The 23,181-nt window shown below is 37.7% G+C and overlaps 1 protein-coding gene across 8 annotated transcripts in view; it reads left to right on the top strand.

The window, feature by feature from the left end:
- Nucleotides 1–23,181, top strand: part of CDH11 (cadherin 11) — a 72,386-nt gene that overhangs the window by 32,560 nt on the left and 16,645 nt on the right. For 3 of the 8 annotated variants that reach the window (XM_009674713.2, XM_068955570.1, XM_068955571.1), the window contains 3 exons: nt 20,018–20,413; nt 21,652–21,946; nt 22,757–22,876. In XM_009674713.2, the coding sequence (XP_009673008.1) occupies nt 20,186–20,413; nt 21,652–21,946; nt 22,757–22,876 (643 nt within the window). In that variant the 5' untranslated portion in view covers nt 20,018–20,185. Of the gene's footprint in view, nt 1–15,553; nt 15,661–18,924; nt 19,083–20,017; nt 20,414–21,651; nt 21,947–22,756; nt 22,877–23,181 lie in introns of all 8 variants that reach the window. The other 5 variants (XM_068955576.1, XM_068955574.1, XM_068955575.1 and 2 more) reach the window with 4 other exon arrangements.

The following is a 23,181-nucleotide window of genomic DNA, read 5'->3' as shown; positions in this document are numbered from 1 at the left end:
TTATTCTGTCATTCACTAAACTCAAGGGCCAACTTTTGCAAGCAAAGCTCAGTTCTTGTTCATACACAGTTTGTCAACAGTGAATGAAGTTAAAGGAAGTTTGGGTTGATTTAAGACTTCCTGACTGGGTATCAAGTTCATATATAGGTTTCAAAAAGAGACACAATGAACATTAAATTAGTTGTCTTCTCTTTGACTGAGTGTCCCCTCCATGCGCAGTTATGTAACTATTGTCGCTGTTGTTTTGATTTGCCTGTCCTGGCACTCATTCCTATATCTCACTTCATAGTTTAGTTCTACTCTTCTTGTTCTTGACTTCGCAGCTACACTTCCAATTTTCACAAATCGAAGGGCTGGAAAGTATAACCTTTAAGGGAAACTTGAAGATCCACCGTTCTCACTAGTGTGTGAGATAAGCTAATTTTACAAACCGGGTCCCTACACAGGCTTTTTTCATATCTTATTTGAGAAGCTGTCATGTCTATTTTTATAGACTCTTTTACATTTCAGAGTTAGAGGAAATTATTTTTGAAAGAAAGCTTCCCGCAGAGTGACTGTAGGGTGTTCGCTCTGGTTGGAATGTGAAGTGCCTCCTTGCAAAGAGGAGGAACAAGCACTGCTTTTGTTGATTATCATGTAAACCTGGGCATCCATATGCTTCTTAAATTCTCTTCTCTTCCTTTGAAGGGTTTTTTTTTTTTTTTCTTAAATTGTTTCCAGCTGTGCCTGTTCAGGAATGCAAATTTCCTGTTATAGTATCTACATAATCAAACAGTTGACAAGGTAAATATTCATGTTTAACTATTGTTAATGGAACGAAGAACAACAGTGCAGGGAGAAAGGCAGTACTGAGCTTATTTGGGTCTATAACATAGGCCTGGCTACTCAGTTGAACTAAAGATGGCCAGAATTTCATTAAGTAACTGTATTCTGATGAGAGATTTCCCCCTTATGTTTACGGGAATAGATACACCTAAATTCTAAAGGGAGTGACAGGAGGCACGACTGATTGATAAGTTTCTTTTCAAATATATTACCTGTTAAAATATTATATATGAGTAAAGGGTCAACCCATGGGACCTCAGATAGGGAATGCTGGCATAATTAAAGCTCAGATAGGGTGAGAAACTTAGTTTCACTTGCTGGATAGATAAATTCAGTGTTACAAGACATATAAATTTCTTCATTCAGGTATAACGTCCTTTTTATTTTTATTTTTCAATTCTCACATAGTAAACCTAGTAACAGGAAAAACATGCTATCACTGGCATACAAAGGAGATCACAGAAGGAAACTGCTGTTTAGCTTTGTTTCTGCACAAATGCCGTGTGAAGAGAAGATTAGTTTTCAGTTACTTAGAATTTCCCTGTCTTATTACAATGCTAGCATGTTTAATGAGGCCTACATATCTGAACAGAGGTAAATTTCCAATTACCTCCTTTAACCTATATTACACATCTCACTTCGTTTCTCTATAAGTAGTCACTTACATAGGTTTTAAGACTGGAATTCTGAATTCTCAACTTCAGTCCACAGTGAGGTGGAAAAAGGTTTGATATACTGGGTAGCAATCTTTTGAGACTTTAAGTGTCAAATAAAAAATTTTAAATGGGGAAAAGACACACCCAAGCTTGTACTGCTAGTTTGAATTTATACACAAAAGGAAACAAGCTGTCAGAATTCAGTTTTCTGTATTCAGTACCGGAAGAGAAGTCTTAATTGCGTAAATAATCGGTATTTCTCAGGCATTTGCTTATTGTGTACATTGTAGGTAACTATTAGGAGTCTAAGTGAAAGAGACTCATACATGAGTGCAAAGTCTTTGGCTTTAGTGCAATGACACTGCAAGGCAGATCAAACCCAAGGGTGAAATGTTAAGAAAAACAGTTTGTCAGTCTCATTGCACATACTCAGTTTTATAAGCTGGAGCATGAATTCGCTATCTTGGCTTTGTTGGTGCTGGTTCTAAACACCTTTGGAAATACTGTTCGAGTAGTTATAAGACGCATATCCTGTTCAAACAGATACCAGAGAAGAATCATTATTTTGTTATAAATGAACTAGACTTCTATAAGACAATAAGTGGGAAAAATAAGTTCATGCTGTGCTCTCTCTTCTAATCTCAGTACCTCATAATATGGATGTTTTAAATTTTCCTATCAACTTTTAATAGAAAATTATTTCTGTGAATTACTTTTTCCTTGAAAGAATCTTAATTTTGTTGAAATGTGTAATTTGTTATTCAGAACAACCAATTTGGAACTGAATTGAAATTCAGGTCTTATTGACCCAAAGTTGGTTCCAGCTCAAATGCTGAATCAACTGGTTCGTTGAACCGTGGTTTCTGCATTTTCCCAGCCTTCTGGGAACTGCACCTGGGCTGCAATATGCTCTACCCAGCAGGCTGGAAAGCCTTGGCCAGGCTGTGCCACGAGACAGTCCTTAGCTTCCCGCAAGGCACGAGAGTTGCTAAGCAAAGGCAGAGACTGTACCGCACCAAATGAGCAGACTGGCCATAAGAAGAGAAAAAGACATGGGAAGATTGGTACATTGACTAAAAAAAAAAAAAAACCTGAAAATTCCAAAACCTTGATAATCAGAACAAAATCAAAAATTTTGGTTTTAGTTGTGAAATATGCGTTCTAGTGAACACATACGTCTAATGTTTCTAATGAAATTTCGCTAGTTATTTTAAAGGTGAGTGTGAACCAAAAATCAAACCCAAATCCTTCAGAGACAGTTTTGATGGATTTTTTTCAAACCACTGACGTAATGAACTCATTGCACAGTATATTTAGAAAAGTGATGTCAGCCTTAACTGTGGTAAGTGTTCTTTATAGAAGCTCTCTTTGAGCTTTCATAATAATAATAATAATAATACAATTACATATTTAAAAACATTCACCATAATGCCTCCAAAAAACACACACACACATCCAGGGCTAGAAAAAATAAACGTTAAGGGAAAACTAAATTAAAAGTATTTTTCCTGCATATATCGGACATACGCATTATTGCACATCTAGTACATATCAAAAGATTACTGAGTACTCAGCCCTTCAGGGTTTCATATACAAAAAAACTGTCTTTAATTCTACTCAGAAGTTAATTTGCTTTCTCAAACGTGCATTTATTCTGTATGCTATAAAAGAAAACATTTAGTGTATTTAATTCATCTGAAACATTTTACCAAACCAATTACTGCATTGTTAGTCACAGTTGAAGAACAACTTCTTAAAAATATACTTAGCGTCTTTCAGGAATACATGCTAATAAAACCACGCAAACATACGTGATTTATGTGGCTTTACTAATCTGTATAAACACTAATAAAGTCACACAAGTTGTGACTGGTAAAATCTAATATAATGCATAGGATTTTCCCACTTTATTCCTGACAACTTGCATTTGCAACCATTCAGTTACTTTATTTTAAAATGGCTTTTCAATTATATTCTAGTGCTGTAGGGGAAAGCCTTTTGACAAAGGCATGACATAAACCATTTATATTGCAGCTCCATCATGGTTCCCATAGCTAAACTAGACTGGACAGTTCATTAAAAAGAAAAATTAATAGTACAAGGTTGCAGGGAAACAATAACAGATTATGACTGGCCTGTGGCGGCCCACTGAATTCATGTAGTGGAATAAAAATGATTCCCCTGTCTCATAAATGAAGGTTTGTTCCAGGGTTTTAGGCAAAGTCTATACTTCTGCTCCTTTACAGGAAAAGCTGTACTCTTTCTTGTCCATAAAAGTAATACTTTGTAATTCCTATGGAAGATTAATGTGTGCTCTTTGGGGTGGAAAGCACATATTTCATTATACTTTGAATGCATAATAACAAGCATAATATAAAACAGAATATAATGAAGCACACTAAACAGAGCTGCATCAGAGAAAACATTACCCTTCTGAGACCCTGGCAGAGGCATGGAGGGGGCAGAGCGAGGGCTGAGTCTGGACTGAATCCTGTCTTTTCTTGGCTAAGGTAGTAAATGCTCTAGATCAGTCTAAAATTGCTATCCTTCAGTGCTAACCAAGGACAAAGGATTTGTGATTCAACAGCGTTTCTCTGAGGTCCATTGCAGATCCCTGTGCAGCATCATATGTGATTTATCTCTTGCTTAAGGTTGTTCTTAAAGATATAACCAAGTCCTAATGGCGTCTTTCTTGATGTTGCTACATGTTTTCCTAATTTCCTTAGAGTTTCATGGTTCACATTTTCCGTATAATACTGGTATGCGTGGCAAGTACACAGACTCATACTTTAATGTTGAAATCTGAGTTTTATTATAGCAGTGCTATAAATTCTTGTCTCAAAAGATGTTTCAAACAATATAGGCTCTGCGATGCATTAACCGTTTCTTTTGGCCAGTAGCCAAAACCTTCTAATGAATTCAGTGGGATAACAGGAGAGGCCAGACCATAGGAAGCTAACAAAAGCTAGCAGAACGTTTGGAAGTCAAATACAGGAGTGACCCTCGTGGATATTCTCAGGCTCGGTTTATGAACACCATCTCCTTTTACAAACAACTGCCTAAAATACCAAAGGGTGATGATTCTGGGGGTCTGATCCCAGAAAAACTGTACTGTTACCGTTTTGTACCTAATATTACCAGAGAACCTTGGGTATTTGGCTTCTCGTTCTCCCTTCTCTCTCCCCCAGAAGAAAAACAGATTATGTAACCTCAAAAGTCTGGTCACTCTGAAAGGCCTCCAAGCTATCTCAGCATAGTTTCATGCTATCAGCTGTATTTTGTGAAATGAGGCTGCACTGAAGCAAAAACAACTAGCCAACCAAAAGCCTCTCCCTAGACCTGCCGAGCTATTTTCGTACTTTCACTGCAGGCAACACGTGTGAATTGCAGTATGTTGGAGGGAGGAATACTTCGGTTTTGAAGTGAATGTATTTGTGCAAACACTTAGGACTCACTAATGAGCTGTTCATTTCAAGACTGGAAGCTAAGTCTGCTTCAAGTGTTTGGAAACTAACTGCCAACTTCGCTGCTGTACATGTTAAAAGGTACCGCTTCTATCTCCTCTCCCTCTCTGCCCTACATGAGACACAGGAGAGAACAACACCATCACAGCGAAGAGTCTTTCAGTGAATTACAATGAGTCACTCCAAGGAAAGCTGGACAAAGACTGTGTTGTGCTACTTCACAGTAAAGCTAGTGACCCGGTGCTTACTGCTACTTTCCTGCATTCTTGCAGGATAAACAAAATAATACAATACTCATGTATTCAAAAAACCTAGCCTAAAATGGAACGACCTTTTTTTTTCTCCCTTGTAGATCGGTAGCAATTTGATTTGCTTAAAAAATGCTTTAATCTAACAAATACAAAGATCAATTAAATATTTAAATGGGAAAACTTCTTCTCAGTAAGGAATCGTATGCTAATGGCTTTTTAAAAACTGCCACAAAACAACTCTCCTGAACAGAGCTCCTGAATGGTGCTCTGTTGGCTGTCATTATCCAGGTTAAACTCCTCTTCCTCACACCCTGATAATTCCTTCCAGCACAGACTCCGTTTTCGTTAACATAAGTGAGCTCACATATGGTTGACAATATCATCCTTTGTCCTGCTGAACTGCTTTGCCTGTGAGCTGTTACCAGCTTGTTGCCTCCAAGTTACAGTGTATTTTTTTGAGTCACTTAATTTAGGCCAAAGAAAGAAACCTTATATGCAAAGCCAAGAATGTGTTATTAGTCTAGTTAAAGCCTTAGCAGTCTAACCAACGAATTGTTAGTCCAGTTGCAATGTCTAGCACTCATGCAAATGATGCATAGTGAAGACTGACCCTCTCTCTGGTGTTATGCTGCTGCGATGCCTCTCTCTGGGTGATGGCTTCAGTCTGGAGTGGGGGGACCCTGGGCATCGGCATCCCCAGAGGAGCGCGATGGCAATGGCAGTTTCTTCCTCCTCCTTCGAGAATCCACCTGGAGCCATTTCTGTATGTTTGCTGAGCTTGCTCTATCTTCACTGGTCTCCAGTTCCACACTACATCTCATTTTACTGTATATGGTGTGTTTTTACACATATTGAATAGTTTGCCCATTGTTCTCTCTGTTATTCCTAAAATTGGTTTGGAGCAACTTCAAAAGTTGCGTTCTTGTGACGGCCAGGAACTGACCGTTGGCCTTGGAGCCTCCAGCGTCATCTTGTACCTGGACTTTCACGGCTTCTCATGTCTTCCACATGCCCATTCTACCCTCTGCTGCATTTTATTCTGGGGTTATAGATAGTTTATTCTACACAGAATAACTACTTGTTATTGCTATCTATTCATAACAAATAAATACATAACAACCAGTTTAGGTCACACAGTCATACAAAGCTAGGTGAAAAGCCAAAACAAATTAGACCGTAGTCATCTGGTCCTTAGATAGCCTGTTAACAGCCAAACAAGCTAAATAAGACCAGGCCCCAGGCAGGTAGAAAGAAGTCCAGGCAAAGCCTGACAGGTCCTGAGGCCTGTGTTGTTAGCTTAACGCAAAACCTTTGGCCTGTTGCAAGCAGTAACAGCACCAGATTTACTGAGCTACAAGGCTCTGAAATTTTAACGAAAAAATTTTAATTTTTTAAATTTTTTAAAATAAATTTTTAATTTTTAATTTTTTAAATTCATTTTAACGATGAAATTTTTAATTTTTTGTGTTGCTTACGCATGGAAATTTTTTTAACGCTATTTAATTAAGCCCCATTAATAGATAGGCATTTAGTAAACATTCATTTTTGCAATCTCATTCTTATATGATCATTTGTGTTACAGTTAGGTTTAGTTACAGTCATGTTTACGGGTAGCATAGTACAACATAAATGCCTGCACATAACGTACAAAATGAGTCCTTATTGCATATGCATTTATCATTCTTTGAGTCCAATGCTAAGCTCACTTACAGAAGCTTAAGCCCAAAGGGGTCCACAAAATATGCACGAAGGGTTTTAAAAAAATCACATGACATTTGTTAAGGCAATGTTTACCCTGACAGCCATTACATTCAAACACGAGATATAGCTGTTTGTTCAGAAAGTTGCTCCCAGTTCTTGGATGAATCCCCAGATCCAGTTTCTCCAGCTGGTGCCTGGCTTGTGCTTCATTCTCTCAGACCATTGGATTTCCAGGAAGCTGTTTAGTGATCATAGGTGAAGGACAAACAGTACCAAATCGTTCTTTTTCCTTTTTTCTCACTCTTGTGAGTTTCTGAGCTCAAAAATCTTTTCATCTTCTGAGTGGCAAGGAAATACAGGGTTAGCCTTCCTCTAAAGGAGGACTGTATCGTTATCCTTGGATGTGAAATTGTAAAGACACCTTCATTTGAATAAAGATGTTCAAATACTAATCCATACTGTCTAGTCTTCTATAACCTCATAGTATTTACCAAAGAGATTCAAAGCAAAAAGGAAGATAGCAGTGTTCAGCATTATATACACAGAAAAACAAATACCCACTGAAGTTGTGCGTAGCCTTTTGTAGGAGGAAAAACTCCAGGTTCTCTGTAAGGTGAGCAAAATCAGCAAGCATCAATATTGCAATAAAGTTCTGTGAAATCTGAGATACTAGGCTAGACCGCAGAACAAGGCCTGGAGGGTTGTGTCCATTCTGGTGGTTATTTCAGTGGATGCCACAGGTTTCATGGCATATATATGGTCAGTTTCCACAAATAATAGGAGAATCTTTAACTAAGTTTAAAAATCTGAGGAAAAAACATAATTCAGCTTATGGTATACTGGACACATTGCAACAAACAATTTTAGCCTGACTTGTAAGCAAGAGGAGAAGTATGGATGAAATATAAAGTTGCCTATGAAGAAATTACTTGTGAGTCAGACCAAGAACTGTAAAAGCTTCTCATTTCTCTCTAGGATAATACAGTTCATAGAAGTTAGAGGTGTTTGATGAATTGCCATGCACAGAACATCCTTAATAGATCTATAGGAAACGGATCTCCAAAGTCTCATACTCCTACAAACATGATGTATGTGTACTTGCACGGAGAATGCCGTTTTATGCAATGCACTTACCCATTAGTCTTAGGCTTTCACTCATCTTCATGTTGTCCACCAGTCACTTGCTTTTAACATGTAATTTGGACTTCTAGTTCACAGTAGCTCTCTAGGGCTTAACATATGTGGTCTTTAAAAGCTTTCTGTTGACTCACAACTTCCATTTTCTTTCTCTGTGCATTCCCAAGACTGTCAGCAATCATTTTAGTTTGTTTCCTATTTCAACTGTCAGGCAGAAATTTCCTTTAAAAAAACTAAAAAGGTGCAATCTTTATAAGTGTTCCGTGTTTCTTCCAATAACTGAGACAAGCACAAATGTGGTTAGGAAGATTTTGTTTGGTGACAGACTCTCTCGTATCTCTTCACCCTAATAGTTCCTTTTCCAGGAAAAAAGCGTAATTACCCCAAGCGCAATTTATTTAATTACCATTATGGAAGACTTTTTAGTAACGGAAATTGGTTGGATTGAAATAGCACTATCATCTTGGCAACTTTTTCAGAAGAACGTTTTGGTAGAAAATACACTGAACTTTAGTAGAGTGTATTTTATGTGGAAAAATTGCCTAATCTCATTCTTTTAAATGAAATTTCAGCCATCTTTTTATATATACATACAAACTGATTCTTTTTGTTATTATTGTTATTGGCCTCTGTTTTTATCCTATGAATATACATTCTTTCCCCTGTACTTGCCTCCTATTAAGGTCATTCCACCCAAAAATCATAGTGTTCTCAACCCAGCAGTTATGCCAAGTGTCAGATTGTTTTCTTCTTCTTCTTCTTTCGCGAGCTTGTTGTTAAGTGACACTTCACTGGTCTCCATTAGAGAAAAAGCTATCTGCTATTGATCTGGAAGCTGAAGCTTAACCAGAATGGCCACATATTCATTCACAGTCAAATAGTTTTGTACTATCCTGTTGGTTAAAAAAGAGATTGGTATAAATGATCGAGGATGCAGATATATGCCACGGTTCCTGATTATTGCACTATTAAAGTCAAGACTAGCCTTTGACATCAGTGAAATTATGGCAAAAGCTAGAGTTTTTAGTGTCTCCAAAACATATAATTCACTTTTAGAATATATCAAATCATCTCTGATGCATAGTTTCAGCCATGAATAACACTAATCTAATTAAAGAAATGCCCATTTTTGCCGATTTCACGTGTATGTCATTATGGGACAGCACTTTCTGAAATTATAGCTTTTGTGCAAGAATAGCAATAGGTTTGAAGTATTTTGCCTCTTCTGCTTTATATCTTAGGCTCTGAGCATCATTCCAACTGTAGCAAGCTGATGCCTCAAAACTCTGGTTAATGGTTGCTATCAGAAAAATAGAAGTTTTGTCGAAATCATCTGTGATTACAGGTCAGAAGTGGTGCCAGGCCATAATCTCTGGGATAGCTTATCGTGTCATGTGATCAGTAAGAAATCTATAATAGATCTAACTTGGAATGAGTTATGTCCATGCAAAATATATTGAACTATTTGTCCTTTTCTGGAAATGTATCACTCACATGAAAAACAAATGTTAATTGCAAGCTGGCAAACCCGTGTCTTTTGTACTGCTTATACACTTAGCACCTGATGCTCTTGTTGCATTTTTTTTTTTTTAGTAGCGTAATATTGGGAATTACGTTTTAGCCCTTATAGTTTTGGATCCAGTCACTTGGAACATTGAAAACACAGACAGCTCCTCTAATCTGTGCTCGGAGCTGGCCAGGCTGCGCAGGAAGCTGAAGCGAAGATTGCATCTCGTGAAGGGGTTTTCTTTTTTTAAAAGTTAAGTGGAAAAATTCCATAGTGACTACTTATAACACAACATTTTGAAAGATATTCATGCAGATATTGTTAGAATGATAATCTTGTCATTTAATGGATTGTAACTAATCATTTAAAGTTGCAATTTTAGCCCTTTCTGCTTTAGCCTCCAATTAGGTACTTAAACAGTGATGGTCTTCTTTATGAGGACTATTGACGTTGCATTAGGGATGTATTTGAATGTTCCAATGTTGTTGTCTTGTGCTATCAAGTCAAAATAGGTCTCTTCACAGACAGTCTCTGCCTGTGAAAAATTTAATTATTGATTCAGTTGTTCATTCATAATAATCTCAAACTGGCTTTTATGCTCTTTATGGAAAAAGTTTACACCACACTGGACCAGTCAAGCAAACAGTCGGAAAGAACCTTACGTGTGCATAGCCGAAGGACCTTAACTCTTCCCTCTGAAACGCCGGGAACATCGAGAAAGGGAGGAGGCTCTTCGAACAGAATTTTAGCCCTCACCTTTCTTTCTCTAGCAAATGTATCTGAGAATGAGAGAGACTCTTAGTAAGTCACTAACTAGTCAATTTTTATGAAGATAAGTGTTACAGAAAATCTAATTATGTGAACCTCTCTAAATGAGAGTCACCGTGGTTGCTAGACTTAAGCAAACTGCTCCGTTTTCAAGGTGGTTTGCATGTAGCTCTGAAGTGCTAATCTCTTATCAGAAACTTTCTACGCGAGGGAGACCAAATTGAAGGGGAACAAGGGGATCAAGTAGTCCAGTAGAATTATATTCCAAGCAGCAAAACATTTTGTAGAGGAAGGCCTTGAGCACATGAAGAAATTGATTATAGATTTAGCAGAATAACCTATTGTGCAGTGCATTCTGCTTTCAGAAATTTTCTAGAAATAATTTCCTTTATCTTTTTTTTTTTTTGGAAGTAAAACAATTTTTTAGAATTAACATTTCATTGTTCTGGAAAAGTGAAATCGTATAAGAAATTACGTTCTAAGATACTTCTACATGCAGGAAAAACTGCCACACACACTTTTATGTGTGCATGGGGTTTGCAAAGACTCTGCAGTATCCACTGTAGATATACGTATGGTTTTACTACTCAGAAGGACTCTTACCAGAATAATCCAAAAACTTTGGCACTATAAAGTACACTGCAGAGAACGCTGGTTCTTATCTTTTTTTGCTACTTAAGAATTACATTTTGGCATTGGTCATGTAAAGGCCACACAAGGTTATGCAGTGAGATGCTAGAGTGGTTTGAGGGTTCAGCAGCACTGTTGAGGTTGCCTCCAGAAATTAAGCTGTAAGTAGAATACCACAGATTCCGTTCAGATTTCTGCATGGGTTGAAGATCTTGACCCTTCAGCAAGAGGCAGTAAACCAGAAGAGCAATTGGTCATTTGTTAGAATTCTTTTTGGTTTAGTTTGGTGGCGGAATAGGCCTGCCTCTGGTTATTCATTTTTGGTAAGGTTTCAGTTATCATTCTTCAAACCTGACTTTCTATCTTGTATTTGGCATTAACCAAAAGGACCGTCAGTCTCAGCACAAGGGTGATTTTGTCATCCATAAGGAGACGTTCCTAGTAAGAGAAAAAAAAATATTCAGGATTGGCTTAACATGTGAACAGAGCATTTAGTAGCTGGAAGTGACTTTAGTTGTCATTTATTTTCCTCCTCAGGGTGTCATCTACAACCACTTACTTAACATAACAGCAAACTATATTGAAACTGGAGTGGACATAGGCTGCAGCTATATTGGGTTTTGAATGTACAGGAAATTACGAGCGTTCCAGTTGGGCTGAGATGGGCAAGAACACAATTACTATTTAAAATAAACTCTTCCAAGGGCTTAGTCATTATTTCAGATGTCTCTATCGATCACCATGTTTTTTAATAAGACTAGCTGGTTGTTTTCCTGTAGAGTTCATGCTTAAAAACAGACAGCCCCTGTCACATTTATCTCAAGTGCATCTCCCCAGGGCAGCAAGTAAACTGAAACTCTGTTTACAGACATTTTTCATTTCCCAAGTCTTTTAATATCACTCTCTCAGGCCTATTTCTGTGTCATTGAGTTCATAATGTGCTAAGTTGTCTTCCTACCTTCTACTGCTTTGTATGAGGTACACCAAACGGCAATTTCACTCTTCTAGAATGAGTACAAATTAAACCAAACTCTGGTGAAAATACTTTCCTTCCATGAGGATTTCAGAGGTATCACATCGTATTAGTCAGGATGCTTATTTTTCCTGCTCTTTCCTGCAAAATGGCTTCTATTTTCAAAGAGCCATCGTTCTATGTTTTAGTCTATGGTTTCCTAATACTGAACCGCAAAGCTGTTACAGAAGAATATGGCTACATTTCAAAGGCTATTCTTAGGAACAGCTGGGGATTATTGGCTTTAAACATCTCAGTAATCCAATACAGTGCTATAAAACATAATTTAAAAATACAAAGGATTAAGATTTCCTTTCATAATGAACTCAGAATGGGATTCTACAAAACTTATTTAGCCTTTTTTAAGGTAACTTTTACTACCGAAAATGAAAATCCCCAATTCTGTACTGACTTTATTTATATGTTTAGCACAGACAAACCTTGCCATGACCTAGAACCCCCAGGTAGTAGGAACCCCTACATATATCCCCTAGATACTCCCTAGAAACCCCTAGGCGTTGGCACACCGCATGTAGAATTATACAAATACCTAATTCTCTGCAAAACTGCAGCCTAGATGATAACCGTTCACAAGTGCCTCATGCTCCCGTACAAGACAATGGAACATAAGGAATATGAGGTTGTAATTGTTCAGTGGAATGCCCAGCAGATTTTTTCCCCCAAATATCTATAAATATGAAAATTTTCCTTTTCTGGACTAAATACTTTGTGTCATAAGACTAACAATGTTTTGTGAATGACACAAAAGACTTTATATCAATTTGCATTAAGATGAGGATGATTTGCTGTTCACTCCAGTGAAAACTGAACTAAGGTTCAACAAGAAGGAAGATTCAGTGCTTCAGAAGGGCTCACAGGGAGTTGTCGGTGATTTGTTTCCAAATTACACTTCTGGAAAAATGGGATTTACCAGTTACATACAGAGCATGACAATCTTTTTCTCTATTGGAGATCAAATGTTTTTGTCCTTTAAGCAAAATGTTTTACGTTAGACTACTGCATATATGCCTTTAATGCCTGATTCCCAGTAGTTACTTATCCATGTGACTCATCTCATGGGATTAGTCATATTCATCAAGTCAGTTTGCTGGATTTGGAGTCCTTTAGTTTTTCATTTTCCTATGTACTATGGGATGATTAAGGGCCAAGTTTGGGCCCTTAGTGGTGGAACTCTGCTGGTACGTGAGCAAATGTGGCCCTGGGAGCAGGCATTTGAGGAAGCACAGTCTATCTCCTGATGGGATGATCGCCTGACTGGAAAGACATGCACAAAGCTATCAACTGCTGCAGTGCACTGAGAGTTTAAAAAAAAAAAAAAAAGAGTTATTATTGTCTCATCCTCCACTTCATCTCATTGCATTTGAAGTAGACCTTGGGAATGATGATATGCCAGTTTTGCACCATTCTTAATTCTACATATCACATAGGCAGCTACCTACATCATGGAAAGACTCTCGTTCCAGTGGAGAAACGCAATAATCCTGATTCTAATCCTATACAGATTCAGGGAAAGAAAGAGTTTGGCATGTTTGAGAACTGAAGGACTTCCTTTCAAAACTGGCTTTTCTGTGTGTATCATGCAAGCTAGATATGCCATATAGCGGGTCTGATACCTTGCGTAACAGTAATGCAAATAAAATGAGATCTGGCTTTTTCCTGCAAGAATGCTGTACAGTTAGTTTTTCTGTGGTAAAAAGAGGTTAGTCTAATAACGTAATATCGTTTAAAAGCCAAGAGTCCTTGAGAGAATTAAGTGATTCTGAGTATTTGCTTTTGTTTCATGAATAAAAGAGAGCAAGTTATTTTTGTACCGTTTTGTACTGTTTTCTTGAAAAGAGTCAAAGCGGAGAGCAAAGTTTTGCTACATTGGGAAAAACTAAATTCAAACCGAGCATTAGGTTATCAAGTTGTGTGACACTCACTGGTTAGGACTGGGTAATTTTCTGCAGCAAGAACTGTTCTCCTTCAAAATATTTTCATATTACTTTTATGAATGTCTTGAAATATTTATGAAAAGGGCATCAGGTATGTGAATACAGCAAACTAGGAGAGGATAAAAATACATGGCCAGTAACTCTTGCGATCGTGCTGCTATGCATGCATTCACCAATTGCACACTTGCACATGTAACTATTCTACGTCCCTCAATTCAGCTCTTTTATTAAAAAGTCCCAAAGTAGTTAAATTCATGATATGCCCTGAGGATTATCCAGTATAGGCTCAGCGGGACTCAGCTGATTATTTGATCTTCAAATCTCTTTCTTTGCTTCTTTCAAAGTGAGCTGCTCATTTTTCATGACCCCAGTTACAGTTTCGAAGGAAGGAAGGGTCTCTTAGCCACCCATTTGAGTGAAACCACGGCGTATGAGCGCTGAGAGGCTGCTCAAAACGGCCCTGGCCTGAGAGCAAAGGTCAGCGTTCGTGCTTGCTTTGCGATGCCTGACAACGCGGAGGGAGGCCTCCCGCGACAGGTCGCCCCACAGCAAGGGGCGCAGCCGAATGCCCCAGCTGCTCCGTCCTTACAGCCCGGCTCCGCGCCCGCTGCGTGCGCTCTCAGCTCCGCAGCTCATACGGTCCAATATTTATTCTGTCGTTAAAAAACTATTCATTTACTCATCTGTCAATGAAATTGTTGTAAAAGACATCATTCATCTTTTCAGCTAATTCTAATTACAGCTAAAATCTCGTTTGGATTGCGAGTTTGCCACATTTACTTGATATTCTTGCAACACATTTCAGAACATAATCATCCTTCATTATATTGCTGCACTCTGCTCTTGACTGCTTTCTGCCAAGCGTATTCCTGAGAACAATTGCTATTTTAATGTATCATCCAGAAGTTGTAGCCTAGACAAATCAGAAAAATTGTTTAGTCTATTCTAATTTGACATATGGTCATTTAATAGCGCATAGGAAGTCAGCGTGGATGTTTGGAATTTTTTTGCTCTAAATGTAGTGAAAGATATTTAAAATTGGCTAGACTTAGCTTCCGCGACTGGTCTTGTCATTAAAATAATCTTTGTTGGCTCTTTATTTTTGTCTGTTAGTCATCTATAAATGGTTGTTCTAATTTTTTGTGAAGTTTTGCAGAGCACATTGACTGTTTAGAGTTGCCTGTTTGAGTTGGGATAACCTAATCCACTAATACCACTTCTCTGCTATGCCGTGCTGCGTTTTGATTTTGTAGGTTTGCAGTCTCTCAGGGGTAGGATGCAGAAGGACAGTGGAGTTCATGCATTTTGGAGTAATGCAAACTCTGGCGCTGTTCTTTGCCATAACCATGTCATGAAGACATGATCATATTATTTTTCAGGTTTATGATTTATGAGTTCTTAATTAGTTGAATAGCACATTTCCATGAGCAATATTGATGAATTGGCCTTTAAAAAGGTAGAAGATCAGACTGTTCTTATGATAAAATGGAGACTTGCAGCTTTGCGTTTTCTAAAAATGGAAGTGCAAAACATAGACCACATAGTTGGACAGGCCCTGACGGCATGTCCTCACAATTATTTAGGGACACCTGCTATTTCTATGCAAACATTTTGTGTATACACCTCACGGTGCATTATGTTTTTCAGAGTGTGGACTCCGTGCCATTTTAACATTTCTCCGTGCTGTATACCCTGACTGATCAATCAGCTTGCATAGGTAGCTCTGGAGAGGCTCATTGCTTTCAAGTGCTTCTGTGAGTGACTGGATGTTATATGCTGACTGGTTAACTCTTGTTTTTCCCCTGTCCCTGGTAGAGTTATTATGCAGTACCAAAATTATCAAAATTATGAAATTGAAATACATTAATGGAATTCTTCCCTTTGGGAAAAATTCCATCTTGGTTCAAACCTTGGTATCTGCTAAGTTTAAGGATGTGGGGGATTGAAGGGTTAGATTTTCATAAATTTCTAAGGATTTCAAAGTTATATGCTCTGCAATTCTAAACAACAATGGAAAAAATTTGATGTTGCAGTTTGGGTAAATGCCTACCTGAGATTCAGTTTGCTGTAATTTAGTGATATAATCTGTGTGCAAAATTGTTTGAATAATGACAGTACTGTTAAAGATGTCCCTCAGATCATGACTTTAAAAAAAAGAATAGAAACATTCACAGCAAATGATTCTAACTGTTCAGTATATATGTAATGTGGTACAGTGTCTGAACAAAACTGCTGCACGCTGAGAATTTATGGACGCCGAGCAGCACTCCAGTCAGCTGTTGCAATTGCAGTTCTCTCAGCTTTGTTCCATGCTTAGAGGATGATGAGATATTTTTCCCTCCGTGATGTCCACAGGAGAAGAGGAATTGCTTTACAGATTGTCTAGCTGTTTGTCCTTATTGGCTGTTTGACGAAATAGGAAACCATTAGCTTTCAGCAGCTGAGTTACATTTAAATATTTGAAAGGCTTTGAGTAGATTGTCTTGGAAACAAGACTTCTTTCTGGTTAATGATGCCACTTCGGTTTGTAATGCAGTTTATTTTAATTATACCTTAAGAGCATCTCGTGCACCTTGCCTTTTAGGAAGGAAGTAGTTTATGAAATCAGACTGTAGTTGTTCTAAATTAGAGTCGTTTCATAGACGTCAATGGAACTCTCTTGATTTATTCTACATAAAGATCTAACAAGGAGCTATTAACTTTTCGTCGTAAAATCGGAGTCACAGGGCTTACTACTGTGGCAACCTCTGCGAAGCTCTGAACAGTGCACAGGAACTTGGGGAAGGGAGACGCCAGCAGAGGTGCGAAGGGGTCAGGCACACCTCGCCTGGCTGCCGGTCCGGCTTTAATTGCCGCCTGTCGAGCGGCAACGCGCTTACTAAAGAGCCGGCTTGCTGTTACTAGCATGGAGTCCTTTCACGTTATAACCCAAAACAGAAGCAATTCTTCTCTCTAGTTGCTTTTGCTCAGGTAGGGTTGACGGGATGAGATACAGTCGTTTTCTTTGTCCTGAAGACATACAGCCTTATTGCTCCCTCTCTCTCCACATGTACACGGAGGAGAAAAAAAAAAGGTAGCAAGCAATTACTGCTTTAAATCCTTATTAGTAAATTGAGCATGGATGTGCAGTAAATGTTTTGTTTCCAGCACTTTATACTTGAATAGCTCATAATAAGCAGCATATATGTCAGGTTGGCTCTTCCATTATGGTTAAGCATCTTTATAAAGTGTTTACTCATTTGCATAAGAGTATTGAAAAGTTGGGGAGTAATGGCTGTATTTGCTTACTTTTTTCCGTTGTTGAGACCATAATCTGAAGAATAATTTAATTTTTAAACATGTCCAAAATCTATTAAGGCAAGCAGTTGACTTGTTACCCATTTCTAACAACAGGTTTAAAATATACAGCCGTCTAGGTGCAGCAACCTTTCCGTTTCATATTTATTTGGAGCGTGCAGGCCCTGTTTGACAGCCCAGGAGCCCAAGCATGACTAAGTGCTGCGCACGAGTAACATACTAGATGCTAATAGCAAATGTACTTGTCCAGCATAATTAGCTGCACTGTGCATGACATCGGAGGCTATTCTGTTGAAAGACGCTGCACAGCCAACAGCTTCCGAAACACCCATAGCATCGATTAACTGAGTGCAGTTATGAAGAGGGCTGAAGTGGCTATGTAGAATATGTAGAATTTGGTAACATCAGTAAATGTCTGTAGACAAAGTACCCAGTAGAGGTAACCTGAGGGTCTGCTTGCTGTGGCCTTAAATTTACAGCTGTCACAAGGGTATAAATCCAGAGGTGTGCACTAAACAGGACAGAGTAACGCATTTTACATCTACAGGACTGAGTAGAGCATTTGATAGATTATATTTTAAAAAGGCTTTTCTGAACTTTGAGAGAGGTTTAATGAATAGTTACTTAAATGACAGGGAAGCTTAGTCAGTAAATACTGCATAGTAGGTGCTTCAGTTCCATTTTTTTTCTATGCATAGTCGAAAAAAAAAAGTCATGTCAATTGCCTCTTAAAAATAACTATTGTCATAGAAAAAGCCACTATAATAATTCCTTTTGAAAGACTTCTCCTATTTAAGCCACTTCCAAACCAGGATAAATATTAGTTTGCAGCTCCTTTAAGTCTTACTTTATTTTTACCTCTCAGCAAAATGGAGACAAGAAATAAGCTCAGAAAACATAGGCCTAATGCTCCACAGTTGGCACACACATTTTATGTTTGAATAACTGTATTTAAAAGCGTTTTTCTGATCAAAGTAGCAGAGATGTTTTTTCTTTTTCCTATCTGCCATACTGTTACAAGTCATCTGTAATGTGACATAATGTAACAAGAGTGAAAAAGTAAATGGATACACATGAAATTTTTTAATACAAATTAAATTAAAAAATTAAAAAGATTAATACAAATTAAATTTTGTATTTAATAAAAAATGCTTAAGAAAATGCTTAAGAAAGAAACTTTTTTTTTTTAAGAAAAAAAGATGCTTAAGAAAGAAAACTGTAGAAATCCCTCCCTTGGTACTAGATTATGTTTGCGTATATATGTGTGACTACCATTTAATTCATTAGGCAGGATTCATTATAGTGTGGTAGTTGAGGTGATTTCTATTTTACCATTAAAACAGAAAAGCAGCCTTTTCGGAGGAAAAAGAGCACAAATATTTCATTCCTTATTTATAAATGCATCCTATTTCTCGATGTTGGATGTGTATTTTTATGTAACTGTGCAAACGGGACTGGAGGGGAGGACGTGACTGCCCCGGTTTGAGAAAGACATCCCCAGATGGATGGGTTCAGCACCGGTGAGGTGTTTATCTGTTGCTGGAGGTATAGGATGTGATGTAGGTTCAAGCTCTTCCCTGTAGTCACATTTTCTACGCTACAAATACTAGGTATGTGCAAGACCTCTGTATTTCTCAGTAAAAAATCATGCTCTTTAATGAAGATGGTAGCATATATTTATACATATGCCTGTAAGGATATAGACTTGAGCATTTCATTAGTATCTTGCAGAATAACAAAGTGAATCACACTGAGAGCTGAAACAAACATCCTAGGGACCAGTAAAAATTGGCTGTTCCGTAAAGATCGAAGGAGAATGTATTGGAAACCCCAGGGATCTGTCAAAGTGGCCTTTAAGATGGATTGTTAGCTGCTGAAGGTATAGACCTTAGTTCAGGTTTCACTGTATTATGCAGTTTCTGCTTCAAATATTAATTCTGACCTACTGATATTAAAGAATTAGAAATTAAGAAAATACTGTAATTCTCGTAAATTAAATCACAGCAACAGCAGGAATAAATAACCACTGTCAGTTGTTAAATTATTAAAATTTTATATATTATTTATAATATTTTATATACCGTTTATCTATTTGGAGAGATACATATTTATATATTAAAATATTTTTGTATATTATGTATATATCTATATATATTTGTATTGGTTTATGACAGTTATAGTCACCAGAACAAAGAGAGAAGCGTTGGCAATCAGTGCTGCTTCTCACTTTTGGTGACTTGGTCCTCAGAGGGAGGTTGAAGTGCAATTTCAAGTGCCTGAATCCAAACTTTAGGTCTTCAGATTTCTGTTAGCCACTGCCTCTGCCTGGGTATTTATTTTCAGCATGGAAATCTGTTGGTCATTAAAAGACCTTTTTCTGGGCATGTGTCGAAATACTCCATTCTTGATAAGCAAGTATCTTGGTATCTATCTCATATCTAAGCCTATGGCTTAAAGGCTTATATCTAAGCCTTAAATCTAAGCTCCTAAGAGGGCTTAGATATAAATTAGGTATTTCTACAGTTACCTTGCATCTTGGGCTAAATCCATTTGGCAGGATCATGAGAGAATATAATTCTCTATCTTCCAGCGTTCAAATGAGTGCCTTAACCAGCAAGTTAGGAGATTTTATAAGATGGGGGTTGCATATAACAAAACACCGTTACTTAATATCTCATAATAATTATTATGTTTTGGTCTTCTTATCTTGAAATGTTCCAAGTTAGTACTAGTCTTATTTTGCTTAGTAGAGAAATTATTGAACCTGAAAGACATGAAAGAACTGACATTTTTCTCTATTTCATTTTCCTTTAGGAATTAAGTTGGGAAGCTGCAGAGCATTAAAGTGATGCATTTCATGTGTGGTGCCATCTTATGTGCAGAGCATTTTATCTGAAACTTTTCGGTAGCCCCACATTCTTTAACTTCCAAGGTGGAAGGGGTAGATTCTTGGATACTCCTGTGCCTACAAAATAACCAAAAATGAAGGAGGACAATTGTTTACATGCCGCTCTTATCTGCATGAGCATGCTGTATTACAGCCATGCCATAACTACAGAAAAACTGAACCACGCAAGGCCGTCACTTCATGGTCACCATGAAAAAGGGAAAGAAGGACAAGTTCTGCATCGTTCAAAAAGAGGCTGGGTGTGGAATCAGTTCTTTGTTATAGAAGAGTATACAGGACCAGATCCTGTACTAGTGGGACGGGTAAGAAAGAAATTATATTTTTTCATTCATTTGAAAATTAATTATTTTCTGCTTTGTTAGTACGCAAGTTGCCTTTTTTCTTGCCACTGCTTTTCAGTTGTATTAGCTCCTTAGTCAGCAACGACTTATTCACCTAGAACTAATCATGTTATTGTAGCTCCATTAAGGAGCTGAACAAAAGACTCTTGAAGTGAATACAAGTTTTTCCATTGACTTCAGTAGTCTTTGAATGAAGGTGAACAGTCATTTAACACCGCGGCAGGGACCCTAACAACCATTTGAACTAAAGTATGTCCCAAGAATATCTGGAGTCCTTCTCAGGACTATTATAATCGTAACTAAAAATGTAACATCTAACCTAGCAGCTTAATAAAAGTGTGCTGCTGAATAGCTCTCTCTTCATTCATTGCATTTTTAAGTTATCAGTAGGATTAAATATGAGAGGTATGTATACAGTGTGACACATATCTTTGTGCACAGGCATATGTACATACACACTGGGCTAATTATTTTTTCCTTTACTGTGAATTACCAGTTTCTAACTTCCCGTTAAGTAAGTGGAACTGCATTGACTGAACACCAGCACAAAAGAGTAGAGAACTGGGTCAATGACACCAAATTCCATTCTGGCTATTCTGGTTCAAAAGATGATTAGAAATGTACCATTTGTAATTGTGAATGTATGATCAATAAATCCATGATTTGGCTCAATGTTTGTCTCATTCATCAAACTGAAGCATGCGCTGGTCATGAAGGTAAGAAAGTTCAGTAAGCGTTTGTTACTTATTTTATAATAAAGAGGTTGTAATTAAAAACTAGTTCGCAGTCGAAGATTGGCTCGTTTGTTACAACTCCGTGAGTCACTTAACAACCTTTTAAATGCAACCTGGTAAAATCTGATTAGTATGAAGAGTACAAACTGTTTGTAAAAGGGACTCTTCCTTCCATCTTCATTTGAACAAAGAGCCTGTTATGAGTATCTCATGATGTATTTTCTTCCTTAAATCTTAAAGTTTGGGTGTCAGTAGCTCCCTGCATGTGGTAGCATGAAACTCGTCAGGCCAGCTTCTCTGAATGCAGAGTGCAGGTACCCACAGCATCGGCCCATGCACCAATTAGCTCTTGATCTAAGATAAGATTTTTGAAAGCTATGAAATTATAGTCATTTCAGGAACTTTTTTGTCTCGTATACACACACATACCATCTTGTTACCATATGTCTCTTTCTCATTTTGTAGCTTCATTCAGATATTGATTCTGGAGATGGAAACATTAAATACATTCTCTCAGGTGAAGGAGCAGGAATCATTTTTGTTATTGATGACAAATCAGGGAACATCCATGCAACAAAGACACTGGACCGCGAAGAGAGAGCTCAGTACACTCTCACGGCACAAGCTGTAGACAGGAACACTAACAGACCTTTGGAACCACCCTCTGAATTCATTGTTAAAGTTCAAGATATAAATGACAACCCACCAGAGTTTCTTCATGAAAACTACCATGCCAATGTGCCAGAGAGATCAAATGTAGGTAAGTACTCATAAACAGACTTCAGTGCCAGGCTATATAGAGGAAGTTCCTTTGGCAGTACATTTTGACTTGATCTAATTATTATCATCTAGAATTTTGGGAGGTAAAACTTACTTCATCCTCAGCCAACCACTCAGTCAATTTATCTAATTCATTGACCAAATCAAACCCTGCTGCAGCTACTAACTGTCATGGTTGAAGTGCCTCTGTAGATGGTTCAGGAAACAGCACTGTTCTACCCTGGGAAGGAACATGAAGGTTCCCTGGTATTTATAGAGCGTGAATCCTCTGGGGTAAACATCAAGCTCATTCTTTTAACTGCGCTGTTTAATAAAGCTAAGGAGTTACTGCCACGCTGTCCATTCAGTGTTCATCTCCTGTTTGAACCAGCGAGGAAAAAGCTTGTATCTACCTTGGAGATTTCTACAGGAATAATTCCTGTGAGACTTTTTGAGGAAAATGTAAAAAGGAAACTCTCTTGTTTGGCTGTCTAATGTCAAAAGCAATGCAATGGTTAAACTACTAGGCAAGAAAGACGTAATGGAACAGTGTGACTGTTGGCTTTTATATCTTCACTATTTAGAACACTGATCCGTGTCACAGTTGGTGACGTATATTTATGGACCTTATGAGTCTATTTCCTTGAATATAAATTGTTAAGCACTTTTTTTTCATTTACCAAACCTGTAAATAAAAAAGTTAAAAAATAGTCATGCCATGCAACTGAAAGTATCTCTGCAGGATTCTCTCAGGTACGTTTGCTCGTTTGCTTCTGACTGTATTCATTCTGCACTCACTTTCCATTTTTAGGTACATCAGTTATTCAGGTAACAGCTTCAGATGCTGATGATCCTACCTATGGGAACAGCGCGAAGCTGGTTTACAGTATTCTTGAAGGTCAGCCGTATTTCTCGGTGGAAGCTCAAACAGGTATTCCTGAGCAATTTATTTGAGTAGGACCTCATAACTGCAATACATTAAAATGATGAATTAAGTATATTGGCCAAGGCATTATAATCAGATATATCTACTGATGTGTTTGAACAAAGCTTTCTTCATTCTATCCTGATCCTTGCTAAGTTGTTTTGTAGGTTGGTCCTCTGGCATTTGGTAGAGCTTCTAGGGACAATACACCAGAAAGATGTCACTGTTTATTTTGTGGTATGATAGAAATGGTAATTTCTGTGCTGAAATGTTATTCTCCAGGGTAATTCTGTGTTCAGCTATGTTGAATA

This window comes from Struthio camelus, chromosome 10, assembly GCF_040807025.1.
Source record: "Struthio camelus isolate bStrCam1 chromosome 10, bStrCam1.hap1, whole genome shotgun sequence".
Lineage (NCBI taxonomy): Eukaryota > Metazoa > Chordata > Aves > Struthioniformes > Struthionidae > Struthio > Struthio camelus.
The sequence above is the reverse complement of the archived record's forward strand: the minus strand, read 5'-3'. Positions and strand labels throughout refer to the sequence as shown.